The following is a 15,404-nucleotide window of genomic DNA, read 5'->3' on the forward strand; positions in this document are numbered from 1 at the left end:
GACCCCCTGGGGACACTTTGAGGCCACCCTGGGTGCACCTTGGGGACACTTTAGGGACCCCTTGGGGACACTTTGAGGCCACCCTGGGTGCACCTTGGGGACCCCCTGGGGACACTTTGAGGCCACCCTGGGGACACCTTGGGGCCACCTTGGGGACCCCCTGGGGACACTTTGAGGCCACCCTGGGGACAATTTGGGGACACCCTGGGGACACTTTAGGGACCCCTTGGGGACACTTTGAGGCCACCCTGGGTGCACCTTGGGGCCACTTTGGGGACCCCCTGGGGACACTTTGAGGCCACCTCGAGGACACTTGCAGCTTCTGTCCCAAGTGGTTCTTTATTCTGTACATTAAATTAAGGGGAGGGGAAGAGGAGGAGGAGGAGGAAGGGGAGAGGGAGAAGGGACAGAGGGGAGGGGGGCAGGGGAGGGTTGGGGACACTCTGGGGACACTTCCTCAGGCTGTCCCCCCAAGGTCCCTGGCGGTGGCCTCAGGCCTGAGGCTGTGGCGCAGAGGAGGTCCCCGGGGGGGCCACCAGGGTGGCCGCTGCCAGCCCCCCCCCCGCCGCCACCAGCAGCTTCTTGGCCTCGGGGAGGGCCCTGGGGGCTGGCATCAGCTGGGGGGAGGGGGAGGGGACAGTGTCAGGGGGGTGGGGGAGGGGAGGTGGCACCTGGGTGGCACCTGGAGGGGTCCCCAACTCCCCCCCCCCCTCACCTTGTCCACTCGGTGGCAGCAGATGAGGCCCTGGGGGTTGAGGGTGAAGGTGGAGAAGGCATCGAAGGACCTGGGGGGAGGGCAGAGAGGGAGGGGGAGCTGGGGGGGAGGGGCACTGGGGGGAGGGGCACGGGGGGGGAGGGGCACTGGGGCTGGCAACTCCTCTCCTATGCCAGGGAGGGGACAGATGGGGGGCACTGGAACATGGAGGGGGAGCACTAGAGGGGCACTGGGGGCACAGAGAGGGAGCTGGGGGTGGCAGTGGGACATTGGGGGGCATTAGGGGCATGGGGGGCACTGAGGGCATGGAGAGGGAGCAGGGGGCACTGGGGGGCATTAGGGGCATGGGGGGCACTGAGGGCATGGAGAGGGAGCAGGGGGCACTGGGGGGCATTAGGGGCATGGGGGGCACTGAGGGCATGGAGAGGGAGCAGGGGGCACTGGGGGGCATTAGGGGCACTGGGGCATGGGAGGGCACTAGAAGAGCACTGGGGGGGCCCAGAAGGGTGATGTGAGGCACTGGGGCAGGCAGTGCCAGTAGGATGCCAGAGGGGTGCCCAGGGGTGCCAGGGGGGTACCAAGGGATGCCAATGGGATGCCAGGGGCTGTCAGGAGGGTACCCAGGGATGCCAGGGGGTACCAAGGGGGTATGCAGGGGGATGCCAGAGTCTGGCAGGGGTGTACCCAGGGATGCCACTAAGATGCCAGGGGGTACCCAGGGATGCCACCGAGATGCTAAACAGTGCCAGGGGCTGAGCCTAAGATACCAAAGGGTGCCAGGGGGTGGCAGGGGGGCAGGCAGGGGTGGCAGGGGGGCAGGCAGGGGTGCCAGGGGGGCAGGCAGGGGTCAGGCAGGGGTGGCAGGGGGGCAGGCAGGGGTGGCAGGGGGGCAGGCAGGGGTCAGGCAGGGGGGCAGGCAGGGGTGCCAGGGGGGCAGGCAGGGGTGGCAGGGGGGCAGGCAGGGGTGCCAGGGGGGCCAGGGGGGCAGGCAGGGGTGGCAGGGGGGCAGGCAGGGGGGCCAGGCGCTGCCCACCTGAGCAGGGCTCTCTTGTCGCGGCGGTAGAAGCGCAGCAGCAGCAGGTGCAGCGGCAGCCCGGTGAGGCGCCAGCGTGCCCGGATGGTGCCATCCTCGGGGTGCCGAGTCAGGGCCAGCAGCTCCAGCCTCAGGCTGGCAAAGTAGCCCCAGGCCAGCACCCGGCACAGCGCCACCGCCAGCTGGTACATCGGGCGCCCCCTGCTGGCCGCCGCGGGCAGGGCACGGGGCGGCCGCGGGGCCAGGGCCCGGGGGGTCAGGAAGGGGCAGAGCCAGCACAGCTTGGCACCAAGGCCTGAGCCTGGTGCCAGCTGAGCCTGCTGCTGCCCCCTGGGTGCCCCCCTGAGCCTGCTGCTGCCCCCTGGGTGCCCAGCTGAGCCTGCTGCTGCCCCCTGGGTGCCCCCCTGAGCCTGCTGCTGCCCCCTGGGTGCCCACCCAAGCTTGGCACTGCCCCAACCTTGGTACTGCCCCAAGCCTGGTGCCTACCTCAGCCTGGTGCCCACCTGGGCTGAGCACCCATCCAAGCTTGGTACCCACCTGAGTCTGCCACCCACCCAACCTTGGCACTGCCCCACCCTTGGTGCCCACCCAAGCTTAGCACTGACCTGAGCTTGGCACTGCCCTGCCCCTGGCACTGACCCAACCCTGATGCCCACCTCAGCTTGGTACCCACCCTGCATCCCCTTGCCCCTTCCCCTCCCCTCCCCTCCCTCTCCCCTTCCCCTCCCTCAACTCTCCCTTCCCCTTCCCTATTCCTCCCTCTCCCCTTCCCTCCCCCTCCCCCTCCCTCTGCCCTCCCCTCCCCCCTCCCTCTGCCCTCCCCTCTCCCCTCCCTCTCCCCTCCCCCTTCCCTCTCCCCTCCCCCACCGGGTGTGGATCCTCAGGGGGGGGTTGATGAACTCCACGTCCAGGGAGTAGAGGCCATAGTCAGGAACCTTCAGGAAGAAGTTGGGGAGCTGGGGAGGGGCAGGGCGGGGTCAGGGCTGGGACACACAGGGGCTGTCACCTCCCCTGCCCCCACCCAGACTCCCCCAGCCCCTCCTCACCCTCCAACACCACCCTCCCCCTGCCTGCCCCCCCCAAGCCCCCCCTCTGCCCCCCTCCCCCACCTCATGCTGCAGCTTCTGGTGCATCACTGCCAGGTGCTCCTCCATGCTGGGCTGGGGGGGGGCAGGGGGCTGGGGCCCCCCCGCGGGAGCCAGCCAGGGGTTGGGGGAGGGGCTGAGGAGGAGGAGGAGGTGGGGGGGGTGGGGGAAGGGGGCGCCGTGGGGGGGAGAAGGGGAAGGGGAGGTCCCATCCCTGACAGCGATGTCGTCGTCCTGCCTGGCGGCCACCGTAGTTATGGCCCCGCCCAGCCCCTCCGGGGGGGACAGGAACTGCCCCCGGGGGCCGCCAGGGGGCAGCCGAGGGCTGGGGGGCAGCCAAGGGGGGGGCAGGAGGTGGCCCCGGGGAGGAGGCTCCAGGTCCTGGAAGGGGAGAGAAGAAGAAGTTGAGGGAAGGGAGGGAAAGGGAGGGGAGGGGAGGGGAGGGAGAGCGAGCCCAAAAGGGATCCAGGAGATCACCACCGAAGGTGCACTGAAGGACACACGCACCCCGCTGATGGATCTACCCCAAAGAGGGATCCAGGAGATCACTACTGAGGGGGGAGCTGCCCCATGGGCGGAGATCTGCTCCAGGAGACATCCAGGAGATCACTGCCAGGGATGGATCCACGCGGGGGGGAAGGGGAATACCCCAGGAGAGATCCAGATCACCACCAGCGATGGATCTGCCCCAGTGGGGGGGGGATCTACCCCAACAGGATCCCAGCAGATCCCCTGCTACGGCTGAACCTGCCCAGTGTGGCACCTGACAGGAACCCCCCCGGGCTGGATCTGCTCCATGGTGGGGGAGCTGCCCCGGGAGGGATCCAGGAGGTACCCCCAGGGATGGAGCTGCCCCAAGAGGCGCTCAGGAGGACCCCCGGGGACGGATCCGCTCCCTGGGGGTGACCAAGCCCCGGAGGCTCCCAGCAGATCGTCCCTGAGGCTGAATCCGCCCCAGGGAGGAAGGGGGAAGGGGCTCGGAGCGTTCCTGCCCCCCCGCCCCGCGCCGGGGCAGCCTCAGCCGCCCGCAGGGCTCCGCCGCTGCGCCATGATTTGCATAGCCACGCCCCCAAACACCGCCGCGCCGCCAATCCCTCGCGACCCCGGGCAGCAGAGCCCCGCCCCCGCTCGCGGGCCGGCGCCGCCTATCCCCACTCCTCTCTGCGGACTTCATTTGCATAACCGCGCCCCCCGCAGCCCCCGCCCGCTGCCCCTCACCTGCGGCCTCGCTCGGTACCGGCGGCGCTGCGGCTGCGGCCCGGCCCCGGCGGCTTCCAGCGGGGCCCAAGCGCGGAGCGAGGCTGCGGGGCGGAGGCGAGAGGCGGCGGCGGCGGCGGCTGAGCCGTGCCGGAACATGGCGGAACCGACCCCCGGCACCCGGTCGGTGCCTACCGCCCCCCTCACGGCACCAACCCTCAGCTCCGGCCTTGCCCTCAGCGCGGCGCCGCCGCTGCGCCTGCTCCGGGCCCCGGCCCCGCCTTCCGGCCCCGCCCCCAAGCGCGGGCCCCGCCCCCCGGGCGCGCCAGGGGAAGGTGACCGGCGGGGCGCGCGGGCTGCGCAGGACGCATGCGCGCAGCCTCTTCCCCCCCCCCCCCCCCCCCCCCGGCTGCTGCTCCCCCCTCCTCCCCCCCGCCCTTACTCCTTGCGCATGCCCAGGCCGCGAGCGGCTTTCCCGCCTGGCGCAGCCGCGCGGGCTCGCCTCGCGCCTGTCTTCCTGCTCCTCCCCCCGCCCCCGGCTGCGGGTAGCTGCAGCCCGCCGGTGGCAGCCAATAGGAGCTGGGGAGGCGGAGCTAAAGGAGAGGGAGGGGCAGGGGCGAATGGGCGGCGCTGGGAGCACACAGAAGCCAATGGGGTTGGTCAGGAGCCAACGGGCATCGCTCGCAGCCAATGGCGTGGCAGGAGCCAGCCGGGCCCCGGGCAAGCTGAGCTGACCCCACCAGGGCCACCCCTGCCCACAGCCCTCGGGATCTCCTCCCACCCCAGCTTGGGGTCCCTCCCACCCCCCCCCACCGTCTCCCCCAGCCCCCTCCCCCCCCCGCTCTGCCTCCCCCAAGGACCCCGGGGGCAGCTTCTCCATTTTTATTGAAATGTACCCAAAAAAAGGGGGGGAGGGAGGGGACGGCAGGGAGGGACCCCCGGGGACCCCCCAGGGGAGCAACTGGGACCCCACCAGTGGGGCTGTGGGACAGGGCTGGGCACCCATAAGGGATGAGGGTTGGCACCCGGTGGGGGGATGGGCACCCATGGGAGGGGATGGGCACCCATGGGGGTGAGGATGGGCAGCCAGGGAGGGGATGGGCACCCATGGGAGGGGATGGGCACCCATGGAGGTGAGGATCGGCACCCATGGGAGTAGGGGGCAGGGCTGGGCACCCATGGGGGGGATGGGCACCCATGGGGGTGAGGATGGGCACCCAGGGAGGGGATGGGTACCCATGGGGGTATGGGGCAGGGCTGGGCACCCATGGGGGATATGGGGCTGGGCTGGGCACCTATGGGGGTAAGGATGGGCACCCATCAAGGGTATGGGGTAGGGATGGTCACCCAGCGGGGTGGGGCTGGGCACCCATGGGGGCTATGGGGCAGGGGCACTGCTGCCTGGGGGGAGAGGGTGCCCCAGGGGTGCCCCATGCCAGGGGGCTGGGGGGGGGAGGGGGTAAGGCTCAGCGTCCAACACGCCCCAGGGAGCTGTGGGGGGAGGGGAGAGAAGGGTTGGGGGGGTGCCGGGGGGGCACTGCCAGAGACCTCTGCAGCTCCCCAGGGACCCCCCAGGGACCCCCCAGCAGGGGGCGCAGCACCTAGCAGCCCATACTGGGCCCTACCAGGCCTCATTGGTCCCTATGGGCCCTGCTGGCCCCTACTGCCCCACATTGGTCTCTACTGCTCCATGCTGCTCCCTACTGCCCCCTGTTGGCCCCTGCTGCTCCTTACTGGTCTATATTGATCCCTGCTGGTGCCTAGGGGCCCATTCTGGTCCATATTGGCCTCTGCCGCCCCCTACTGGTCCATATTGGTCCCTACTGGTCTATATTGATGTATACTGGCCCATACTGGTCCCTACTGGTCCATATTGGAGTCTACTGCCCCCTACTGGTCTATATTGGTCCCATACTGGTCCCTACTGGTCTATATTGATGTATACTGGCCCATACTGGTCCCTACTGGTCCATATTGGACTCTACTGCCCTCTACTGGTCTATATTGGTCCCTACTGGTCTATATTGATGTATACTGGCCCATACTGGTCCCTACTGGTCCATATGGGAGTCTACTGCCCCCTACTGGTCTATATTGGTCCCATACTGGTCCCTACTGGTCCATATTGGTCTCTACTGGTCCATATTGGAGTCTATTGCCCCCTACTGGTCTCTATGGGTCCCTACTGGCTCATACTGGGCCCCATTGATCCCTACTGCTCTGGATTGGTTCCTCTTGGTCCCTACTGCCCCCTACTGGTCTCTATTGGTCCCTGCTGGTTCCTTACTGGTCCCTACTGGTCCCTCCCGGCGCTGTGCCCACCTGGCCCTGCGGGGCTGGGCTCCGTCCGTGTGGCCCTGGCCGGGCTCCGTCCGTCTGTCCGCAGGCCGCAGGAAGGGTCGGAGGCTGCCCCGCAGCGGGGAGCCCCCGGCCCTGGCTGCTGATTGGTTGAGAGGCCAAGGAGGCTCCACCTCCTCACGCAGAACTGCCGAAGGGATTGGCTGAGAGCCAAGGCAGCGCCGACCAATGGGAGCAGGGCAGGGGGAAAGAGGGGGAAGGGGTGGGGCTGGAGGGGAGGGGCTTGGAGGGGGAGGGGGGGGCTTGTGAAGGGGGTGGGGCTCAAACAGGTGGGGCTGCTGGGCAGGGTGTGGCCTAAATGGGTGGGGGGTGAGAGGGGGTGTGGTCATAGCAGGGTGTGGTCCCAAGGGGGAGGAGCCCCAGGAGGTGGAGTCTCTGAAGGGACTGGGAAGCACTGGGAGGGAACTGAGAGGGACTGGGATGCACTGAACTGGGGGCTACTGGGACTGACTGGGAGGTACTGGGAAGGGTTGGGGGGGCACTAGTCTGAACTGGGAGCCACTGGGTCATAGTGGGAGGGTCTCTAGTCTGAACTGGGGGCTACTGGGATGTACTGGGAGGGTCTTTAGTCTGAACTGGGGGCTACTGGGATGTACTGGGAGGGTCTCTAGTCTGAACTGGGGGCTACTGGGATGTACTGGGAGGGTCTCTAGTCTGAACTGGGGGCTACTGGGATGTACTGGGATGAGACTACAAGAGACTAGGGGAGGACTAGGAGGAACTGGGAGGGAAGGCATGTGGCTCAAGAGGGTGTGGCCACAGGGGGGAGGGGCCACAAGCCCCGCCCCTGGCCCCTCCCCCCTGGTACTCACAGTCCCTCTCAGAGAGTGAGTAAGGTTTGATCTGATCCTCAGCACGCTTGGGGGGAGGCCTCCTGGGGGGGGCTGGGGAGGGGGTTGGGAAGGCAATTAGGGGATGGGGAGGGGACCCTAAAACCTTCAATCCCCCTCACCCCCCCAGCTCTGGGACCCCCAAAAGCCCCTTGGACCCCTCCCTTCCCCCCCCCCCAGCAATCCCTCACCTGGGAGATTGGAGAAAAAGCCTTCAAAGATGACAAAGTTGTTCACCTGGGGGGGGGGGTAAAAAGGGAGGGGTGGGTGGGGTGGGGGAGAGTTTGGGGGGCCTCAGGTTGAGTGGAACCCCCCCTTAGAGACAGCCCCCCTCAAATGTGGAATCCCCCTAAAGGGCTTAAACTTTGACTCCCTCCTGGTCTGAATGAGGTCATTGGAGGCCCCCCCAGAGCAGCCATTGGGGTGTTGTGCCCCTCCCCACCCCCAGGGCAGTTTTGGGGGCTCTACCCCCCAAAAAGGGACCCAAAAGTGGGGGGGAGTCCCAGAAAGGAGCCAAAACTGGGGGGGGAAGAACCCTAAAAGGACCAAAAATTGAGAGGGGGTTCCCATAAGGGACCCAAAATTGGGAGGGGACCTCAAAAGGGACCCCAAAGTAAAGGGGGACCCCAAAAAAGAGCCACAATTAGGGGGGCAAACCCCAAAAAGCAGCCAAACTTGGGCTGGAGACCCCAAAAGGGACCCAGAACTGGGGGGACACACACCCACCCCCCAAAAGGGACCCAGAATGGGGATGAGGCCTCCCAAGTGTCCCAAAATCAGGAAGGGAGATTCAGAAAGGAGCCAAAATTGGGGGTGCACCTCAGAAAGGACCCAAAATTAGGGGGGGAGCCCCAAAAAGAACCTAAAATTCGGGTGGGGGAGCCAGAAAAGGAAGCAGACCTGGGAGGGGGCCAGTCCCAACAAGGAGCTGGAATTGGAAGAGGCCTCCAGAAAGGACCCAAAATTGAGGTGGGAGGAGCTCAAAAGGAACCCACAATTAGGGGGGACCCCCAAGAAGGAGCCAAACCTGGAGTGGGGACCCCAAAAAAGGACCCAAAGTTGACAGGGGAACCCCAAGGGGGAGCCAAGATCTGGGGGGATGGACCCCAGGAAGGAGCCCAAATTAGTGGCAGGACCCCAAAGCGGAACCAAGGTTTGGGAGAGAGGCCCTGGAAAGGAGCCAGACTTGGGGGGATGCCCTAAAAGGAGGTAAAATTAAGGGGGGACACCCAAAAAGGACCCAAACTTGGGCAGGGGACCCCTAAAAAGGAGCCAGAATTAGGAAGATGGATCCCAGGAAGGAGCCAAAATTAGCGGCAGGGCCCCAAAGTGCAGCCAAAACTGGGGAGGGGGCTCCAAAGGGCTCCAAAATCAGGGAGGGAGGCTCAGACAGGACCCAAAGCTGGGGGAGGGCACCCCAAAAAGGAGTCCCAGTGGAGGTGGGGGAGGGCTGCCCCCCTGTACCTGGGGGATGGCATCCTTGAGGCCGTAGTGCTTGCGGAGGAAGCTCAGCAGCTTCTCCGAGGGTCGATCCACAGCCAGGCGCCAGGGGTCCATTCTCTCAGTCTGGGGGGGGGGGAGGAGCCCTCAGAGGGGGGTTCCCCAAATCCTCTCAGTGCTCCTCCAAGTCCCTTTTTTGCTGACACTTCCCCCCCAACCCCCCCAGTACCTGCAGCATGTGCTGGAAGAGCTGCCGGCCGTAGCCGTGCCGCTGCAGGGATTCGTGGATGTAGAAGTCCAGCACGCAGAGAGGCTCTGCCTCGTTGTGGGCCCCCCCCCGGTCCTGGGGGGGCCACAAAAGGGGTGTCAGAAGGGGGTGCAAGATGCCAGGGACCCCCCCCAAACCCCCAGGACCTGCAGCACTCACCAGGAGGAAGAGCTTCTTGTAGCCGACCTTGAGGAAGCCGACGACGGCGCCTCGGGGGGTGCTGGGAGGAAGAAAAAGGGCAGGGGGAGGGGGGAGGGGAACAGGGAGGGCTTAGGGGGGGTCTAAAGGTGGGAGAGGGGGTGGGGGGCGCCCCCAAAGCTGACCTGCGGCCGTCAGGGTCCCGCAGGATGTAGAGGACGTGGTGGTTGGACTCCATGCGGGCGGCGCTGGTGACAGGGGCCGAGAGACCCTGGGCCTGGAGGGCAAAGGGTGCTCCCAGTTACCCCCAGGTGCTCCCAGTTACCCCTCCAGGTGCTCCCAGTTACCCCCAGGTGCTCCCAGTTACCCCTCCAGGTGCTCCCAGTTACCCCTCCAGGTGCTCCCAGTTCCTCCACAGTTGTTTCCAGACACTCTCAGTTACTCCCCAGTTACTTCCAGTTACCCCCCAGGTACTCCCAGTTACCTCCCAGGTGCTCCCCAGTCAGCCCCAGTTACCCCCAGTTACCTCCCATCACTCTCTGCCCTCTCCCAGTGCCCCCCATTCTCCCCAGTTGCCCTCCAGTTGCTCCCCAGTTACATCCCACCACCTCTTGCCCCCCCCTCCCAGTGCCCCCCAGTTGCCTCCCATCACCCTCTGCCCCCCTCCCAGTGCCCCCCAGTTATCTCCCATCACCCTCTGCCCCCCTCCCAGTGCCCCCCAGTTACCTCCCATCACCCTCTGGGCCACTCCCAGTGCCCCACCTTGGCCGAGGCCTTGCCCAGTTCATCGATCACTGTCCTCAGCTGCTGCTCCAGGTCCCCCCTGTGCCACAGGGGGGGACATTGGCACCCCCAAACAACCCCCCCCCCCCAGAAAGGGGGACACCCCCCCCATTAACCACCATGGCCAGGGGTGGGGGGGAGGCTCCAGTTTCCCAGCATGCCCCGGGGCAACAAGACCACCCCACCCACCCCACCCCCCGACCTCCCCTCCTCCACCACGGCCAAACCCAATGGGGGCCTGCACTTTCCCAGCACCCCCCGCGGTCCGTCCCTCCCCCCCCCCCCCCCATCTCTTCCCATCATGCCCCGCCCGGGTCCCAGGCTCCAGACCCTTCTCTGGCCCAGGCCCCCGGTACCGGTGGTTGGGCCCGCGGTGCCCGGCAGGCCGCAGGTTCTGGTCCACTACGCAGAAGCGGTCACCCAGCACCGGGGCCAGGTCAAAGGGGAACTCCATGGCCGGAGAGATGCCGGGCCCGGCCCCCGGCCTCCTCGGCCCTCGCCGCCGCCTCCGCCCGCCGGGCCCGGCCCTATCGCCGCTGCCGCCACGATCGCCAGGCCGGGCCGGGCCGGGCGGGGCCTGATCCCACCCCCTAGCAACCGCTGGACCAATCGCTGCCTGCCTCTCGCCCGCTCCATAGCAACCGAGCTCCGCCCCTTCTCCGCACCCCTCCGCCCTTAGCAACGATTCTCCCGCGCTGCCGCGAAGCCCTCTGGGACGCATCCCCCCACCAGCGCAAGGCACGCCGGGATGCATCCCCCCCACCCCATCGGGGCCGCCGCTCCCAGGCCCCGGCAGCCATCTTGGCGCCCCCGGCCCTCAGCTTCCCCGAAGGGAAAGAAGGAAAACCCTTGAGGCGTGAGGGGGGCTCCGAAGGCTTTTATTCCCCCTTGGGCTCAGCGCTGGGAGCCGGAGGGGCGTCGGGGCGGGCTTCTTCCTTCAGGAAACCCTTGTAAAGGCGCCGGAGCCGGGCGACAGCGGCGGCCGGGGGCTGCTGCCACTCGTACCAGGGGTACCAGTAGCTGCCGGGGGCCAGGGCAGGCGCCGGGGGGGTCCTGCCGATGGCAGGGTGCTGGTTGGAGAAGTCCTCGCGGGGGACTGGCACATAGGGCACCTGCAGCCAGAGGAGACCTGTGGGGAGGGGGTGAGCAGGAGCTGGGGGGGCACCCAGGGGTGCTGGGACTCCCCCCCCCAACCCCCAGCCCTGCCCAGGGGCTCACCGTGGTCCTGGGCCTGCTCGATGGCCTTGGTCAGGAGCTTGTGCTGCTTCATGCAGACCCCTGGGGAGGGCAGAGAGCAGCCGTGGGGGCCCAGCCAGCACCCAGGGGGGCCCATAGAGTGTCTATGGGTGCCCACAGAGTGCCTATGTGTGCCCAGAGAGCACCCAAGGGTGCCCACTGAGTCCCTACAGCTGCCCATAGACCACCCAGTAATGCCCACAGAATCCTACAGAACACCCATGGGTGCCCCCAGAGTGCCTATGTGTGCCCAAAGAGCACCCAAGGGTGCCCACTGAGTGCCTACAGCTGCCCATAGAGCACCCATGGGTGTCCACAGAGTGTCTATGGGTGCCCCCAGAGCACCCCTTAGTCCCCACAGAGTGCCTACAAATGCCCATAGAGCACCCATGGCTATCCATACAATGCCTATAGGTGCCCACAGAACACCCATGGGTGCCCATAGAGTGCCTAGAGGTGGCCATAGAACACCCATGGGTGGCCATAGAGTGCCTACAGGTACCCACAGAGAACCCACGGGTGCCCACAGAATGCCTGTAAGTGCCCATAGAGTCCTATAGAGCACCCATGGGTGGCTATGGAGTCATATACATGCCCACAGAGCACCCATGGGTGCCCACAGAGCGCCTACAGGTGCCCATAGAGCACCCAGTGATGCCCATAGAGTCCTACACAACACCCATGCGTGTCCATAGAGTATCCATATGTGCCCATAGAGCACCCAAGGGTGCCCATAGAGTCCTATAGAGCACCCAGGGGTGGCTATGGAGTCATATACATGCCCACAGAGCACCCATGGGTGCCCATAGAGTGCCTACAGGTGCCCACAGAGCACACAAGGATGCCCATGGAGTGCCCATAGGGGCCCACAGAGCACCCATGGATGTCCACAGACTGCCTATAGGTGCCCATTGAACACCCATAGGTGCCCATAAGAGTGCCTACAGGTACCCATTGAACACCCAGGGGTGTCCACAGACCACCTATAGGTGCCCACAGAGCACCCACAGGTGCCCCCTCACCTGTATGTGTGGGGTGCAGGATGACTCCTGAATGGGGGCAGATGAATTGATCCAGCAGCTTCACATTCTGGGGCAGGGGGAAGAAGGTGAGGAAGAGGAAGAAGAAGAGGAGGAAGGGGAGGTAGGAAGGAGGGGGTGCAGCCCCCCAGGCTCACCCGGAAGTGGACGTGCAGGTTGGGGTCCCGGCAGATGGGGCAGGGGTTCCCCACGCGCTTGCCCCTGCGCTGGGGGGGCAGGGGAGGGTCAGGGGGGAGCCCCCAGCTCCTTCCCAGTGCCTCTCAGCTCCTTTCCAGTTCCTCTCCTTGCCCCCAGCTCCCTCCCACGGTCCCCAGTTCCTACCCAGTCTCTTCTAGCATACTCCCAGTGCCTCCCAGCTCCTTCCCAGTCCCTCCCAGCATCCTCCCAGCTCCCTCCCATTGCCCCCAGCTCCTTCCCAGTGCCTCCCAGCATCCTCCCAGCTCCTCCCCAGCTCCCTCCCATTGCCCCCAGCTCCTTCCCAGTGCCTCTCAGCTCCTTTCTACTTCCTCTCCTTGCCCCCAGCTCCCTCCCACGGTCCCCAGTTCCTACCCAGTCCCTTCTAGCATACTCCCAGTGCCTCCCAGCTCCTTCCCAGTGCCTCCCAGCTCCTCCCCAGCTCCCTCCCATTGCCCCCAGCCCCTTCCCAGTCCCTCCCAGCTCCTTCCCAGTCCCTCCCAGCTCCTTCCCAGTCCCTCCCAGCTCCTTCCCAGCTCCCTCCCATTGCCCCCAGCTCCTTCCCAGTCCCTCCCAGTGCCCCTCAGCTCCTTCCCAGTCCCTCCCAGTCCCTCCCAGCTCCTTCCCAGTCCCTCCCAGCTCCTCCCCAGCTCCCTCCCATTGCCCCCAGCTCCTTCCCAGTCCCTCCCAGTGCCCCCCAGCTCCTTCCCAGTCCCTCCCAGCATCCTCCCAACTCCTCCCCAGCTCCCTCCCATTGCCCCCAGCTCCTTCCCAGCTCCCTCCCAGTGCCCCCAGCCCCCCCGGTCCGACCAGGCAGGCCTTGCGTGTGCGCTGGGGGGGGACGGCTCCCTTGTGGTTGCGGCGGTAGCCAAGCCAGACCGGGCTGGCGCCGTAGAGCAGGTGGTACTCTGGGGGGGGAAGGACACCTTTGGGGCTGAGGGGACATCGAGGACCCCCCAGGAGGACAGCTCTGGGGGGGAAGGGATCTCGGATACTGTCCCCCGCAGCCGTCCCTCAGCCCCTCAAACCCTCCCTCCCCTCCCCCCCCCCCGAGTACCTTCGCTCTCCAGGTACTCCCAGGGCTGCTCCTGGTAGGGGGAGGGAGGGGCTGGGGGGGGCTGGGGGGCATCCTGTCTGCTGCAGAAGCGGAGGGGAGCCTGAGGAGGCAGTGACGTCGTGGGCGTGGCGGTGGCGTCACGGCTGTGACGTCACAGGGCACCCTGCAGAGTTTCTACTCCCTTCCCCCCCAACCCAAGGTAACCCCGGGGGCAGTGACACCAAAAGCAGGGGGGGGGTTGGGGGGGAGGCCCCCACTGGGGGCCCTTAGCCTAAGCGCGAGGGAGCAGTGACGCCACCACCAGGGCTATGACGTCACCGCCGTGACGTAACTCAGAGCGCGAGAAGGCAAACCACCAGCCCAGGCCCCTCCCAAAGCCCGGCCCTCCCCCTCCCCTCCCCCCCCCAGCCCGCCCCTTCCTCCCCTCCCCCCGCGCAGACCCACCGCACTCTGACGTCACCCCGCCGCTCCATGACGTCGCGCACCGCGTGACACCACCCCCCACTGCCGCACGTGGCCGCGGGGCTGATCTCCGCTTCCCCCTCCCCCTTTCCCCGCGCTCCCTCCCGCTCTGCCCTCCTCCTCCTCCTCCTCCTCCTCCTCCTCCTCCGCCGCCTCCTCCTCCTCCTCCTCCTCTTCCTCCTCCTCCTCCTCCTCCTCACCTGGGCCCACAGCAGACTCCCGGGGCCCCGCAGGCCGCCGGCGGCGAGCCGCAGCAGCGCCACCCCCCCGGCCAGCGCCATCTTGCCGCCGGGACGCGGGGGAAGGGCGCATGCGCGCAGGACCCCGGGGCCGCATGGCAGGAGGGGAGGGGGCGGGGAGGGGGAGGGGCGCCGCCATCTAGCCGTGCGGGGCCCCTCCCCCCTTCGAGCACTTGGGCGCATGCGCGCTGGCGGCGGCCCGAATAAAAACTGCGCCACAAGGCCCCCCGCGGGGGAGGCGCAAGAGGGCCGCGCTGTGACGTTGCGGAGGGAGGCGGTGCCCGCGGCGACGTCGACGGGCGGCGCCGCCTTTAAAAGGCTGTCCCCGCGCCGCCCGCCGCCATTCTGAGGGCTGGGTGGAGGTGAGTAGAGAACTGCGGCCGGGCGGTGCTTTGGTGGTGGCGCTTGGGGAGGGGCCGGGGTCGGGAGGGGGGAGCGCCCCCTTTTTCCCCTTCCCGCGGAGCGCCGGGGCGGGGGGGGGGGAATCCCCGTCCGCCCGCTCGCTCGCTCGCTCGCTCGCAGCAAGCGGCCGCAGCCCCCAGCGGCGCGGGCCGGACCCTGCCGCGGTTCATTTGCCCTCAGGAGCTGAGGGGGAGGAGGAGGCGACCTCCCCCTGCCCCCCCCACCAGCCCTGCGCCTTTCCAGGGCGGTTTCCTTCGGCTGTTTTTTTTTTTCTCCCCTCTTCCACACTGCCCTAGGCCCTTCCGAAGCATTTTTTAAAGCCCCCCCCCCCCCGGGGATCTCGAGTGCTAATCAATTCGTGTCTTTTTTTCTTCTTTGCTTCTAATTTACGTTTTTCCCCTTTTTTTCCCCCCCTTTATTTGTTGTGCTCAATCCCTCCCCCCTTCCTCCTCTCCTCCCCCTCACTGTTTTTTTTGTTCCCCCCCCTTTATTTTTGTTTTGTTTTTTTTTTTGTTTTCTCCTTTTCCCCGCTCCAGGTTTGGTTGCTCTTGAGGGACGGCGTCGCCTTTACCACGAGAAAACAAAAAAAGCCACAAAAAAAAAAACAAAAACCGAAACAAAAAATATATATATCTATACGAAATACAATACAAAAACTATACAAAAACAACAGCAAAAAAAAAATACAAATATACAACAGCAGCAACAAAAAAAAAAATACTAGAATTAACCCTAAAGCCAGCGGGGAAGAACCAAAAAGCAACCCCCCCCTGCCCCCCTCCCCCCAAAAAAAGCGCTTTACCTCCTCTTCCTCTTCCTCCTCTTCCTCCTTCCCCTTCCCTCCCCTCCCTGCTCCCCCGTGGAAGAGCCTCCAGCGCAGCCTCCTCGTCCTTGGGACCGTCCTTGGGAAGCCGTTTGCCAAAACTCGATGGAATTCCACTTAAAAC

General features: G+C 66.3%; 3 protein-coding genes across 4 annotated transcripts; all 3 read right to left on the minus strand.

Annotated features, from left to right (window-relative positions):
* Positions 1–447: 447 nt before the first annotated feature.
* On the minus strand, positions 448–4,296 carry C39H6orf136 (chromosome 39 C6orf136 homolog). Its single transcript, XM_054177172.1, has 6 exons — positions 4,052–4,296; positions 2,858–3,214; positions 2,616–2,704; positions 1,749–1,949; positions 716–785; positions 448–617 (listed from the first exon to the last, which is right to left on the minus strand). Exons 1-6 carry the CDS (start codon positions 4,187–4,189, stop codon positions 492–494), a joined length of 981 nt encoding a protein of 326 aa, XP_054033147.1. The 5' UTR covers positions 4,190–4,296; the 3' UTR covers positions 448–491.
* Positions 4,297–5,477: 1,181 nt separating this feature from the next.
* On the minus strand, positions 5,478–10,441 carry ATAT1 (alpha tubulin acetyltransferase 1). 2 transcript variants are annotated; one of them, XM_054177173.1, is made up of 10 exons: positions 10,204–10,441; positions 9,827–9,887; positions 9,250–9,341; positions 9,086–9,146; positions 8,888–9,001; positions 8,683–8,784; positions 7,410–7,455; positions 7,201–7,272; positions 6,353–6,515; positions 5,478–5,521 (listed from the first exon to the last, which is right to left on the minus strand). In XM_054177173.1, the coding sequence occupies exons 1-10, from the start codon at positions 10,299–10,301 to the stop codon at positions 5,497–5,499; spliced, it is 834 nt and encodes a 277-aa protein (XP_054033148.1). In that variant the 5' UTR covers positions 10,302–10,441; the 3' UTR covers positions 5,478–5,496. The 2 variants fall into 2 exon arrangements, with proteins under 2 accessions (XP_054033148.1, XP_054033149.1); XM_054177174.1 differs by lacking the exon at positions 7,201–7,272.
* A 284-nt stretch (positions 10,442–10,725) lies between these two features.
* On the minus strand, positions 10,726–14,097 carry MRPS18B (mitochondrial ribosomal protein S18B). Its single transcript, XM_054177208.1, has 7 exons — positions 14,017–14,097; positions 13,355–13,502; positions 13,108–13,205; positions 12,261–12,329; positions 12,106–12,172; positions 11,066–11,125; positions 10,726–10,976 (listed from the first exon to the last, which is right to left on the minus strand). The coding sequence occupies exons 1-7, from the start codon at positions 14,095–14,097 to the stop codon at positions 10,726–10,728; spliced, it is 774 nt and encodes a 257-aa protein (XP_054033183.1).
* Between the last annotated feature and the right edge of the window lie 1,307 nt (positions 14,098–15,404).

The sequence above is a fragment of the Dryobates pubescens genome, chromosome 39 (genome assembly GCF_014839835.1).
Source record: "Dryobates pubescens isolate bDryPub1 chromosome 39, bDryPub1.pri, whole genome shotgun sequence".
Classification (NCBI taxonomy): Eukaryota; Metazoa; Chordata; class Aves; order Piciformes; family Picidae; genus Dryobates; species Dryobates pubescens.